This window comes from Mirounga angustirostris, unplaced genomic scaffold, assembly GCF_029215605.1.
Source record: "Mirounga angustirostris isolate CCGP_5_RB_7025 unplaced genomic scaffold, mMirAng1.0.hap1 SCAF_6, whole genome shotgun sequence".
NCBI lineage: Eukaryota > Metazoa > Chordata > Mammalia > Carnivora > Phocidae > Mirounga > Mirounga angustirostris.
Window position 1 is genome coordinate 80,222,354 of NW_026991714.1, and position 14,744 is coordinate 80,237,097.

Consider the following 14,744-nt stretch of genomic DNA (forward strand, 5'->3'; position numbering starts at 1 on the left):
TGAAACTCTTGCCGTCTCCTACCTCAGCCACTCTAAGAGCATTGGCAAGTCTTACAGTGAAAACAGTTCTAGAGTAAAAGCTAAAAATCTGGATCCCAGTCCTAGCTCCTCATGAGCTCTGCGACTGTCAAGGCCCAACTCTCAGAGATGTCATCACCAGCAAAACTGAAATAACAGCCCTGTCTGCTATTATGAAAATTTAACCCAATAATCTGAGAGAGTGTATGTGAAAATGGGAAGCTCTAAATTAATATATAAACATGAGGAAGTAGTGTGGGGTATCACATGGTATTCACCACTAACACTAATAAAAAATGTTCTTTATTTAAAGCTCAATGCAATAAACTATGACAGGGTGAATGCACTCATTTCTACATTCAGTCAAATATAAGAAAGTGTTATAAATTTTGGGATACCTAGACTAATAATATTATAAAAATAAAAGTATTGCCACAGTCCTGCCAAAAATAGGTATATGATACACTGAATTACATAGGAAATTTTTTAATATAAATTTTATTGGGGCGCCTGGGTGGCTCAGTTGGTGAAGCGTCTGCCTTTGGCTCAGGTCATGATCCCAGGGTCCTGGGATCAAGCCCCACACTGGGCTCCCTGCTCCGCGGGAAGCCTGCTTCTCCCTCTCCTACTCCCCCCACTTGTGTTCTCTCTCTCGCTGTCTCTCTCTATCAAATAAATAAATAAAATCTTTAAAAAAAAAATTTTATTGACAAACTGTAAACTAAGATCTTTATTTTTTTTGAAGATTTTATTTATTTATTTATTTGAGAGACAGTGAGAGAGCAAGCATGGTGCGGTGTCGGGGAGGGGGGGACAGAGGGAGAGGGAAGAGATAGAACTTCAAGCAAACTCCCTGCTGAGCATGGAGCCCGACACGGGGCTTGATCCCACGACCCTGAGATCATGACCTGACCTGAAATCAAGAGTCAGATGCTTAACCAATTGAGCCATCCAGGTGCCCCCTTAGATCTTTAAATAATAATTTGGAAATATATCCAATCATTGTATCTCAGCCTGTCTTCCACCTATGAAACCAACCACGGCCCTCGGCCCACAGGACGTGTACTGACTGCTACACACAGTTAAGACTAAAAAAAGGGAAGCATCAGATAAAGGAAAAGGAAAATGACTAATTTCTTTCCATTTTCAGCTTTCACTTTCAACTTCAATGAGATTTTTTTTTCTCAGGGGCTTAGAAGTCAATGCCTATTGTCTGTATATGTTAACTTTGATTTAAAAATATAACTCTCAGCCTCGAGAATGACAACTTTTCAATTGTCTAGGCAACTGAGCCATCCTTCAATGAACACGACCATAATGTCATTCCCTCTTATAAAGAAAAACTGAACAAAAACTAATGTGTAGGGGGAAAAAAAATCAATCTAATTGATTCAGGTCACCACATAGCAGGATGAGTGAGAAAAGGTTATGTTTTTAGAAAGATGTATTAACAAATCTGAAAATAAATTTCAAGATTATGTACCGGACCATACTGCCAGCCAAGTTCAATTTTATTCATAACCCAGAGTTCATGGATATTCTCGGCCAGTTTTTCTCTTATTCTCTCTAGGTGAGGAGGTAACACGATCTAAAATAAGAAAGAAAACACACATCAGAAACAAATGCAATAAAACCATGCTAACTGTCCTCCCTGTGAATTGAGACAAATAAAACCACTGTAAACCATTCAAATGTTAATAATATAACTAGATTCCAACCCTTCTAATGTAGTTACAAAAATATAACGAAGTATATCTAAAAATTGTTTAGGTAATTTGGGGACTTTTTGGTGGGACAGCTTAGTTTCCAAGTGAATTTATGAACAAAGTTGGGAAGAAGGACGGGTATTGGTGGGGACAGTCACCATTAAGAACAATGCCTTCATGGATGTGCGATATAAGCACCAGAGCGTGCATCACTTAAAAAGAGAAATCACCCCAAAGTTCTTAAACTAACTGGCCATTACACATAGGCCAGAATGAAGGCAATTCAGTGACCAAAGGATAATCCACTGGCTCTTTGAGCCTGTAAATATTTGCAGTGATCTATGCTTTTCCCTTGACTCTGCTCTGTTATTTCTAATGGTTTCCAAGAATAAGCTTCTAGGGAAAACAATCTTTATATGTTCTCATTCAAAAGAGGAAGTTTAATGACCTCTTCATAAAGAACATGAATGGTTTTCAAGGTCAGGGGTTGGTTGTTGGTGTTTGGCAATGCACTTAGGTGTCACCCCAGAGCCAGTCCCTCCACAAACATAGAGCAGGTGACTGCCTACAATGTTCACTGATGAGACAGTTTCCCCAGGGAGCAGGCTATCACTGTTCCCTTTCCCCACAACGGTGGAGATAATCTGTCATAGGAAATTCTCAATGCGCTCCCACTGCATAATCCAATCATCCATCCCTGGATGGATGTTTACTACTAAACTTTGGTAGCACCACACATATCCTGCCATCCTGCAGCAAGGAACACTACACTGAATTTTAGCCATGAACAAAGCTTGCTTCTTGCACTCAATAATTTAAAGGCCAGCATGATGAGACAGAAAACAGGATTCAAGGCACTAAACAAGTATTTGCTCAACAACTGAACCTTCTGAGGCCTGGTATTAACTCTACTTCAGACTTTAGAGGCAATCTCATGGATCTTCACAAACAAACTTTGCACAACCAACCTTACTGAAGTTACTTTAGCATCAAGATAAAGCAATTATTTAATTCATTGTCAATGTCAAGATGTGTTCACATCTATGAAACAGAAAAGAATAAGGACTCACATTTCTCGGGTGCCTGTTTGCAAAGTATCGTGCTAATGTGTTATTTATTAACTCTGTCAAACATACTCTTAGCATCCCAATTCACAAGAGGAGCGACTTCCTCAAGGTCCCCAAGTAGGCAATTGACCCCAAGCACTCTGACTATAGAGTGCAGGATCTCAATCTCTACTTAAGATAAAGGTCAGTTAAATTGCTTCAAAATAATAGTGTATCTAGGTGACTGAAGAACTAAACTCCATGTCCACCGTATGTAAAAAGTGCACCCTAAAATTAGTATGCATTACCTCCAATTGTGACCCACATCAGTACATCATGAAATCAGTGTAGTGGCTTGAGATAACTCTTTAAAAAACAGAATAGAATTGACTACAAAATAGGTGAGTGGCTCTGACAAAGGTAAGCATTATTTTACGAAACTTTGATTCTGCGTATAAACTGTATGACTGTCAGATGTGTTCCTTGGGCCATGGTTAAAAGAGTCCAAAAGCCACTGCCCATCAGAACAACAGCACAAGAGGACGATAGTAGGTGCTCTGGGTACCTGGCTGGTATCCACAGGGATCGGCGTGAAGGCGGCCTGCGTCAGGGAGACTGTGGGGCCCAGGAGGTCTCGTGTGTAAGTTCTTTCTTGCTTGTACTCTCGGCTGTGCTCCACTTTCAACTTTTCTTTCGGCAGAACAGCTTCATAACAAGGAGCATACCCAGGTGGCGGGAGGAATTTAAATTCTCCGTGTCTCCCCCCGAGCAGAAAGCGTACCCTAAAAAGGATGCATGTCAGGGTCAGGTATAGCTCTGGTATACTGAAAGTTCCTCAATCAACAAAACACATGGAATAAATGATTAGCACAAAATTAACTTTATCAGAAGCCACACTTTCCCCTGAGTACCATCAGAGTGTGGGCACCTTGGAGTCTAAGAGCCTCTAAGCACAAAAGGTAAAACAGGATAAGAGGACAAGCTGATGACATTACATTGATGGATCCAAGAAAACTTATCACTCACTGGAGAAATAGCAAAAGCACATGCATCATATTCCTATAGGAGAAATACCTAATACCCGTGCACAGTAATTGGTCATTTAATGTCTCCAGGGGCCCAGAGAGTCAACAGAGAAAGAGCAAAGATTATATAAATATCTATATACTTAAAATTACAGGACTGCATGAGGTCTGATAAAAAGAAATAACAGTCACTTGCCAATGTCCAACTTCCCAGTAAAATTAGGGAACTCAAATGATACTTTCTTTACGGAAGAAAGGTCACCTTATTTCTTCTTCGAAGACAAAAAAAAAAAAACCAGAAAAACTGTTACTAAAACCTTTTATATATCAAAGTCCTTTAATTAAAAATAATTTAAAACAAGTTCCATTGAACAATGCTTTTTGAAACACAGCTAAACAATACTGATTTCATGGACCCTCCACTTTTACAAAAATAAAATCAGATTCTCATTTTCCTTGCAATTCTTTTTCTAATTTGTGGTTCATTTTCAGGCCAAAAATAATAGCAAAATTAATAAAGCAAATAAAATAAAAAGCAAAGAGCAAAAAATGAGAAAAACAGGGGCGCCTGGGTGGCTCAGTTGTTAAGCGTCTGCCTTCGGCTCAGGTCATGATCTCAGGGTCCTGGGATCGAGCCCCACATCGGGCTCCCTGCTCCGCGGGAAGCCTGCTTCTTCCTCTCCTACTCCCCCCGCTTGTGTTCCCTTCTCGCTATGTCTCTCTCTGTCAAATAAATAAATAAAATCTTTAAAAAAAAATGAGAAAAACAAAAAATTTTAGAACATTCCAGAAGCTTATAGAAAGAAATACAATTTGTATGAACAGAACAGAAAAGGTCATTGGTGCATGGAGAGCTAATACTTCATGCCTTCTCTGTCCCCTCTTCAATATGGTGCTTCTATAACCATGAATTATTCGTATGAATAGAATTATAATGGGAAAAATAACCAGAATAACTTCATGGCCAGTCTTAATAAAAGAGAGCCACTCTTGTGAGGTAGCTATACGCATATTTTCATAGGTCACAGCGTAGTCCCTTATCACAACAGACCATCGCTTGTTAAAGTTCTCTTTGTAGGGGTGCCTGGGTGGCTCAGTTGGTTAAGCAACTGCCTTTGGCTCAGGTCATGATCCTGGAGTCCGAGGATCGAGTCCCACATGGGGCTCCCTGCTCAGCGGGGAATCTGCTTCTCCCTCTGACCCTCCCCCCTCTCATTCTCTCTCAAGTAAATAAAATCTTCAAAAAAAAAAAAAAAAAAAAGAGTTCTCGGGGCACCTGGGTGGCTCAGTCGGTTAAGCATCTGCCTTCGGCTCAGGTCACGATCCCAGGGTCCTGGGATTGAGCCCCGCATCGGGCTCCCTGCTCAGCAGGAAGCCTGCTTCTCCCTCTCCCACTCCCACTACTTGTGTTCCCTCTCTCGCTGTCTCTCTCTGTGTCAAATAAATAAATCTTTAAAAAAAAAAAAAGTTCTCTTTGTAGAACTCAAAAGAATTATCATTCATCTATTTCCATCTGGTAACAGCAAGAAAGCAAAAGGTTAGAGGAAACCCTCCTGACCCAGCTGTTCACAGCATATAATTTACAAGTACAACAGATAGAGGGTAACACAGAGAGGAGATATCTTGACCTGATGAAGACCAACAAAAAAAAAAATCCATTCAGTTTCTATAGAGAGGAGGTTTGGAGTGGGGTGGGAAATATGATGACAAGAAAAGGAAAATTAATGAAATACAAGGAAAAGGTGGTATTTTCTTATGCAGTGTTGTTCATTTCCCTTATTAAATAAAGCAGTAAACTGAAATGGGCTTGAAATATTTCAGGACACAGATTTGGGGTAGGGTTAGCAGACTGCCCCGTCTAAATGCTAGAACAGGTGGACAAAGTATTCAGCCTCCCAAGATGCCTCTCTTGGGTGAATCTTACCTCCTCCTCCAAAGAAATGCCCTGGGCACAGATGCCCAGGAGTGAGGTAGAAGGTTAGCAGTGCATGGGGCATGGCAGTGCGAAGTCTTCTTTGAAAGGATAAGAAGTCAGAAGGGACACAGACCACAACACATAGAAATACTAACTTTATTCCTGCAGAGAAACTAACAACTGGAAAGAAGAGGCCATCAATGTTGAAATTCTCAAACATTCCTTGAACAGGTTGTCCGTTAATTCGGAACGAGATGCTCGGGGCACTCAGATCTAGACAGCAACTGATGACGTCATCAGTTCTCAGCAGATGCTGGTTTGGTGAGCTTACAGTACGAGCAATACAGCCTATAGAGGAAAAACAGTAAGGACGGTGATTTTTTTTTTCCTCACAGAATCATCTTCAGAGGCAAAGATTTGAGTAGGTACTGACAAATCAATGCACAATACTGGAAGAGAATAAATCTTGAATGCATATTAATGCTATATGTTAAATCCTTTGTCCAAAAACTGTTTTGTTTTTTTTTTGTTTTTTTTTTTCAGGAGCCATGCTGCTCTCTTTATTGTAAAATGGACCTTCTGATATGCAGAGGAACTTCTGCTTGGAGAAGGATGGCATCTGATGCACAAATCAGCTGAAGCTGATAATATAATGATGTCAGAGAGAAATCTTGAGGGAGAGACTTGAGTTCCAACAGATGCTTTACCACCTACTACTTGTATGACCATCAGCAAATTACATAACTTCTCTAAACCTTGATTTCTTGGAAGCCAAATGCCATCACCTTGCAAAGTCGTTATGATGATTAAATTAATGGTTTAAAAGAACACAGAGTCTCGGACACAGCGGGACTTGCATGTCAGGACCCTTTCCAAATATTCAGTCCCCTTTGTTTTATAAAATAAAAATAATAGGGATAAGGAAAGCAGAAAATGTGTTCATTCGTGCATTGTTTGCTAAGAGGCAAATGCATGCCAACTGGTTTGCTTTACAGTTTATTTCACACAAAATCTTGGTTGGCTTCCTGAGAACAGCAGGATACGAGTTGAGGCGTGACAAGGATTATTTGATAAATGTCATTTCTTGCCCCGGCCAACCTGTGGCCTATGCTCATTCTTGACTATGTCAAAACTCCTTTGCTAATTAGTCTCTGTGGACACACTGGAAGACATGAAGGTAAGGCTCTCTCAAACACATGCTCACAAATGCATACAAAATTTCTCAATTTGAGCAAAGACAGAGATAGATTTCATGATACAAGATTTGCATTTTTCTAAGACCTTTTTAAAATTTCTAGCATGCCAAAATTTTTACCAACAGCATATCTGAAATGCCAGTGGTAGAGCATATCTACTTTTTAAAATGTGTCAATGTTTTATTCTATCAATATTCAAATCTGCAAGCAATAAATTCATTATCAAGTAGTACTTCTAAAATTCCCTGAATAAAGATGGCTTTTAAAAAAAAGCATATAAAAGCAATACAACTCACATAAAAAGGTCTATACCCTTGTTTGTATCAAGAACTATAGCTAATAAAAATGTTATTATACAGATATTTACATACTCCAAATATATTGCTCAGTCTGAGGGATATTATGATGCTAATGCTAAGGACTAAAAACCACCATGGCAAACTCTCTTGTGATGCCTGAAACAAACAGCTAAGACAGAGAGGACACTAGTGAACAACCTCAGGACCAAGGTTTCAGTGGTATGTGCGCACGGTTGAATCCACTTAGAAGCATTTTCAGGTCACATTTATGCAAACCTATCACATCCAGATGACAACTACATTCCTGTTCTCTGTACTAGCCATAAAGGAAGACAGCAGGGTGCCTGGGTGGCTCACTCATTAAGCGTCTGCCTTCGGCTCAGGTCATGATCCCAGGGTCCTGGGACCAAGCCCCGCATCGGGCTCTTTGCTCGGTGGGAAGCCTGCTCTCCCTCTCCCACACCCACTGCTTGTGTTCCTGCTCTCGCTATCTCTATCTCTGTCAAATAAATAAATAAAATTTTAAAAAAAGAAAAAAAGTAAGACAGCAGCAGTGTGATTTATCATTCCTGGATTAGAAATCTGTACCCATCTTTCTATTCTACTGTTCTAGGACATTCTTCCACACTTCCATATTTAAATGCTCTCAAAGCACTAAGATTTTTCACACTTTTGGCCCTCCCTTACAAACACTTGGAACTTGGATGCCCAAAATCCAGTTCTGCATTCGCAGAGAGGACAATGTAGCAACACCGTGCAAAGTTTAAATTGGAAAGAATAAGTGAAGACAAAGCTCAAAACTTGTGCTCATGAGCCCAGTTTTTGTTCCAAAAAACATCACCACCCTTAAATTACAGCAGGTTAAGTGGTAAAGAATGTGCTCTATACCAGAAATCACAAATTTAAATTCTACTTTATTAAAAAGAAAAGAACAGAAGAGTGACCCCCAAGAAAATTATCTGAATTACTATGACTCTGACCTTGGTAAATCAGTCAAAAGCCAACTGATTTAGCTTTGTCTTTGTTGACTATGAATCTAAAACTAGGAAAGCATTTAATAAGGCCAATGTCAGAGAAATTACTGCCTGTGTCCTCTTCCAGTATTTTTATGGTTTCAGGTCTCACATTAGGTCTTTCATCCATTTTGAATTTATTTTGTGTATGGTAAAAGGAAGTGGTCCAGTTTCATTCTTTTCCATGTTGCTGTCCAATTTTCCCAACACTATCTGTTGAAGAGACTGTCTTTTTCCCATCAAATATTCTTTCCTGCTTTGTCAAAGATTAATTGGCCATATAATTGTGGATTTATTTGTTTTTTTCAATTCCATTCTATTGATCTTTGTGTCTATTTTTGTGCCAGTACCATACTGTCTTGATTACTACAGCTTTGTAATAGAGCTTGAAGTTCAGAATCGTGATGCCACCAGCTTTGCTTTTCTTCTTCAAAATTGTTTTTGGCAATTTGGAGTCTTTTCTGGTTCCATATAAATTTTAGGATTTTTTCGTTCTAGTGCTATTGGCATTTGCTAGGGATTGTATTAGATATGTAGCTTGTTTTGTGTAGTATAGACATTTTAACAATATTTGCTCTTCTAATCCATGAACATGGAATGTCTTTCCATATTTTTGTGTCATCTTCAGTTTCTTTCATCAATGTTTTATTGTTTTCAGAGTACAGGTCTTTCACCTCTTTGGTTTATTCCTAAGTATGTTATGGTTTTGGTGTAATTGTAAAAGGGATTGTTTTCTTATTCTCTCGTTCTGCTGCTTCATTATTGGTGTATAGAAATGCAACAGATTTCTGCACAATGATTTTGTACCCTGCTACTTTACTGAATTCCTGTATCAGTTCTCGCAGCTTTTTGGTGGAGTCTTTCAGGTTTTCTATATATAGTATCATGTCAACTGCAAATAGTGAAAGTTTTACTTCTTTCTTACCAAAAAATTTGGATGCCACTTATTTCTTTTTGTTGTCTGACTGACAGACCCCAGTAGCTTGAGAGACCACACCTTCAACTATAGGCAAGACACGGTACATACTTTCTTGCCATTAAAAAAAATAATAATAATACAGCTGAGTATTTTCTCCTGATATAAAGTTTCAAATGATTTTCTCCTGAATTCCACAACCTATCCTCCTCTCTGAGATATATTCATAGATTCACTGAGTATTTTTGTTGTTTTCATTCTTAACTGTTTTACTTAATAGATACCTTGTAATAAAAAGTGTAATGCATACAGGTCAACTCCATGAGTGTTGGGTTCTTTTAGTGAGTTGAAAGAAAAAGCTTCAAATTAAATGCAAAAATGAAAACAAAGTGGTATGGTACGGTTAAAATAATTAGAGGCAATTCAGCATTATTCTATCAGAGTAATCTTCCCCCTCATCTCTGTGTAATGGGAAAACAAGTTAACATGTTTCATTCATTCACTTGAGTAGGCATGGCATGTGGGGCCATAGTAGGAAGTAAAGAGAGGAGACAGTAAAATCTGAAGGGTGGGAATTAATATGTATTATAAAGAGAGACATTATACCTCTACTTGACGTTTGTTGGGCTTTCTGATGTTAGTGCTCCTTGTCTTTGTTCAGTCAGTAGGAAAACTGTACTGTGGGAACAGGCTCTCTGACTCTGGTCTGGCCAGAAGAGTACAGCGTGTATAAGACACACCACCCGCCTACTTGGACCCCAACTACATGTCCCCGTGGCTAGATGAAATATCCAAAATGGAGGCTCATCTCTTCCTGACTACTTAGCTACTAGCACTGAATAAAGGAAAAATTCGGTGAATATTAATGATAAAATACAACGACATGAAGTGCTTTTATTTATAAACCCATTACTAAACTCTTAGATTTAATTCAATTTAACTTTTAAAATGATCATAAGCTACCAGACCTCTAAAACATTAACAAATATCTCTTGTAGCCCCTAAGAGACAGATTTCAGCTTTTTATATGTAAAAATACATATATTTTCCATATTTTCTCTATCTTTAATATGTTACAAAATAATATGAAAACTGTATTCTAAAGCAGTTTTATGAGTAAAAGCATATGTCTGCAGAATCCAGATGAATTCCAGTTTCTAAGAAACAGCTACATCGAGATTATGGACTCTGAGAAACAAACTGAGGGTGTCAGAGGGGAGGGGGGTGGGGGGACGGGTTAGCCCCGTGATGAGTATTAAAGAGGGCACGTACTGCATGGAGCACTGGGTGTTATATGAAAACAATGAAGCGTGGATCATTACATCAAAAACTAATGATGTATTGTATGGTCACTAACATAACATAATAAAATAAAATTTAAAAAAAAAAAAAGAACTAAGCTTTTAAATGGAGCCAACTAAAATGCACCTTCTATTAAATTAGAGAAAAGGATATGATTTTTACATCTATCACTCATTCTTAATATATACTCAACTATCAAAGTTCAGGTTGATGGCTGGTGAAATGAACTACACACTTACTTTTAAACAGTTCCACATAAAGTGTCATCTGATAATAAACTGACACCTCACAATACACATCACAAATGACCAATTCCCAATGTTACGTTATCTACCAGGAGATGGAACTTAATCTATTTCTTCCAATTATTTTCCAGGATCTGCTTTTTGGTGTTTATATTGGAAGCTAAAGTTTCACACACACCTGTTCAAGTAAGTAGGAAACACACAAATTTGGTGTGTTTTGTTTTTGTTTTTGCAGTTTATTATGAATCAAAATGCCACTTTTCAAACATACTGTTCATCAACAATACAGTCTTTTGGAAATGTACCATAATTGTAACAGTTTTGTTTTTCCCATAGTGAAATTCTGCTTTTTACTTAACATTCTCCCTCATCGTTTCCATGGTAAATTTCTGTAGAATAAATGTATCTGAATATACGTAGCGCAGATAGCTTTTGGAAACACAGAGAAAGGGCAACAGATTTCCTTCGCACACGCAGGGGAAGATGCAGATGGTGCTGACCTGACCAGAGATGAAGGCCATCGAATCCGTAGGAAAAGAGATCGTCTCCAACTCCGTTTCCACCCCATTCCTCACCGCCTCCCGGGTAGGGAGAGTACCCTTCGGTGGAAGCCCAGCCCACCCGCAGGTGGGTGGCTTCGGCGGTCACAAACGGCTCCGTGTGGTCCACCATCAGCTCATAATACCACTTCTTATACTGAGCCGACCCTTCGCTGACGCCCAGAAAAATATTGGGTCTCATGCTTTAAAGAGATAGGAAGAGCACATGAGAAACGCTGGACAGACCTCCTGTTGTGTTCATTTATGTCTATTTCGAACATCGGTCCTGTTTCTCCAAAATGCAACATATTAAATCTCTGTTTTCCTTCAGTACTGCAAAATTACTAAGTCACTGAGGCGGTAGGCGGTGACAGCCAGCCTACGGTTAACATTCAGTGGCAGGTGTCTGCTTTTCCGATTACTTGGCAGTGTCCCTCAGGGACCTAAGATGATTTTTTCTGAATTGCTTTTCAGCATATTTTATACCAGTGATCATGTTTAAGGTGAGATACTCAATACAACGGGCCCTTAGAATTCATGGAGTTATCATTAATTCAGGACGTGCAGACATTTTCCTAACTAAGCTGTGGGTCAGGTAAGGTACAAGGCTGAAGAGCCATGTTATTAGTAAAGGAACCAGGGTGATAAGCCGCTTTGTTGTTCTCAATGCCTCTCTGAGGGCAGAAGAATTTCTAGGTAGTTGTATTGAATTCCATTTCTAAGGGACTTAGACTCTATGTTAATGCTTAGGAGTAGTGAAGGTCTCAGGAAATACCACTCAAAAACAGCACGTCTGTTATATAAAGAGCCATTCAGGAAGTCATAAATCAATCCTGTTAAAAAAACACAATATAGAAATATACACCAAACCCTACATTTTTGTTTAAAACAGGGTAAGGTAGTGATTACTTCCTGGATAGCTGTGAGATACAATATATTCAAAATTATTACTATCACGCAGAATAATTTCTTAATGGTAAGCTGTATTATTTTTATTATAATACTTGGTATAAGGAAGGCAGCGTGGCTTGGTATTTAAGAGCCCAGTCTCTGGCATTAGACTTGAGTTCCATTTCCAGTCCAACATTTTAATCTTTAAAATGTGTATAATAGTACTTAGTTGGACTGGTTGAACCCAGTGCAAACACAGTGTAGGACACATGGAAAGCACAGAGAATAGCGGCGGGCACACAGTACTCAAGGGACGTCTGATACCTTGGAAGGGCTATCTAACCAAAAATGTAGTTTTATTGTTTTATGGAATTTATTATATCTTAGACATTCTGATTCAACTTTTTTATTATACATAGTAGCCACTTTGAAGGAGGAGTAGCCTCCTTCAAAGGGTAGCGTTTTTACTTATATCCTAAGAAAGCACAAAACATAATTACATATAACTGTATACCTGAAGAATTGTCAGCCTGCTCCTGAAGAGGTCAGTGATAAGCCAAACTCATATGAATGTGACTATGAAAGCTTACAGCCTTGTGATAAAAGCACATCCTGCTTGGTTCACCTATTATTGTTATTATTCCATCCGACTTATAGAAAAACTACACTATTCACTGGGGTAATATGTAAAATATCCTAATAAAACAAGCAGACCACAGGATGCCTTAACTACAGAGCCAGAACATGAATTCCTTGTTACGCCACCTATTTGGTGACAGTGTCTATCTGAGTCTACCTGCTGACATGGTTCACAAGACGCGTCTGTAATAGTAGGTCTCTTCCTGGCAGCAGGTTGTCACAGATGAGATGCTGGTTAGAACGGACTGCGACTCCATGGCAGACACAGAGAGAGCACAAGACATCCAGAACCTGAAGAGAGAAAGCACTTCCAGCCGACTAATTCCCTTATTCATATTTGAGTATCCCCACACTTCTCGTGAATGTGAACACGTTCCCTCGGACCCAGCCATGTGAACATGACAGCCACGAGGTCACATATCTTCCAAGTTTCTCTTACATACAAACTGATAACTGCTCAGTGTCTCAAGGGTGCCACAAATAAGCACCAAACAGTATCACCTGATTGTAATTAAGAAATGAAAAATACTCATGACACATTTGACACACCTTTTAAAAGTTATCTTATTTTAAAAATATATTTAAAATTATCGGGGCGCCTGGGTGGCTCAGTCATTAAGCGTCTGCCTTCGGCTCAGGTCATGATCCCAGGATCCTGGGATCGAGCCCCGCATCGGGCTCCCCGCTCAGCGGGAAGCCTGCTTCTCCCTCTCCCACTCCCTCTGCTTGTGTTCCCTCTCTTGCTGTCTCTGTCAAATAAATAAATAAAATCTTTTTTTTTTTAAAGATTTTATTTATTTATTTGACAGAGAGACACACAGCGAGATAGGGAACACAAGCAGGGGGTGTGGGAGAGGGAGAAGCAGGCTTCCCGCTGAGCAGGGAGCCCCATGCGGGGCTCGATCCCAGGACCCTGGGATCATGACCTGAGCCGAAGGCAGACGCTTAATGACTGAGCCACCCAGGTGCCCCTAAATAAATAAAATCTTAAAAAAAGAAATTCTTCATCAGTTTCCCATAACAATCAGAATAAAACTCCAACTCTTTATAAATAAATAAATAAATAAATAAATAAATAAATAAATAAATAAATAAATAAATGAGATTATCCCAGAATTCATCCATGGCAATACATTCGTTCCCTTACCTTATGGTTTCTTCCATGTTTGTCTAAAAGCGAGATTATGGATTTAATGTGTCCTTCCTTAATAATATTTAGAGCTTCTGGACTTTCTACCAACACACAGTGTAAAACTTCAAGAATACCTAAAGATAAAGAAAGAAAGTATGATTAGAGAGTCTACAATGATCAGTGCCTTTCCTTTTTCTCTAGGTGTTCCTTCAGGTCAACATGTAATTATTACGGGCTTGATGTGTTTGTCACAGGGCACTGTGAAAGGGGACAGGTGATGTTTGTGATGGGACTGATAACTAAAGATGATGAAGTCATAGTTCAGTGAGGAAAAGAGCTGGGCGAGTGGCAGAGGGAGAGAGTGAGAGAATCCTGAAGCAGACTGCGCTGAGCATGGAGCCCAACGCAGGGCTGGCGCCCAGGATCCTGAGATCGTGACAAAGAGCCAGCCACTCAACTGACTGCACCACCCAGGCGCCCCAACTAAAGCACACATTTAATTGATGTCACCCCTTGCTTGAAAGCTCCCATGGCTTCCCAGGACATCCAAGGTCCAAGTCCATTCCCCAAAGCAAGGTACATCAGCTCCTTTGCTACATGACTCAACCCTACTTTACCACCTCACTCCCACCAACTCCTTTGACAAACAACGGTTAGTATATACTTTTACATCAAAGTACATATTACAAATATAATTAGGTGCTAATGCATTTACAAGACACTGATATATTTATTAAGCACCTACCAGGCACTGTTCTAGGCAGTGGGGTCGTCAGCGATCAAGGCCTGCCAGGGCCCAGTGGGAGCCTTTCGGCTCTGTCCCACCTTCCATGTTTTGCACATGTTATTCTCAGACTGAAAT

At 39.5% G+C, this 14,744-nt stretch overlaps 1 protein-coding gene across 1 annotated transcript in view; it reads right to left on the reverse strand.

The window, feature by feature from the left end:
- Nucleotides 1-14,744, reverse strand: part of RYR2 (ryanodine receptor 2) — a 736,030-nt gene that overhangs the window by 317,589 nt on the left and 403,697 nt on the right. Inside the window, exons 18-23 of the mRNA XM_064594590.1 lie at nucleotides 13,898-14,016; nucleotides 12,908-13,041; nucleotides 11,182-11,423; nucleotides 5,866-6,058; nucleotides 3,336-3,552; nucleotides 1,502-1,606 (exon numbers count right to left, since the gene is read on the reverse strand). Coding sequence (XP_064450660.1) covers nucleotides 1,502-1,606; nucleotides 3,336-3,552; nucleotides 5,866-6,058; nucleotides 11,182-11,423; nucleotides 12,908-13,041; nucleotides 13,898-14,016 — 1,010 coding nt within the window. The remainder of the gene's footprint in view (nucleotides 1-1,501; nucleotides 1,607-3,335; nucleotides 3,553-5,865; nucleotides 6,059-11,181; nucleotides 11,424-12,907; nucleotides 13,042-13,897; nucleotides 14,017-14,744) is intronic.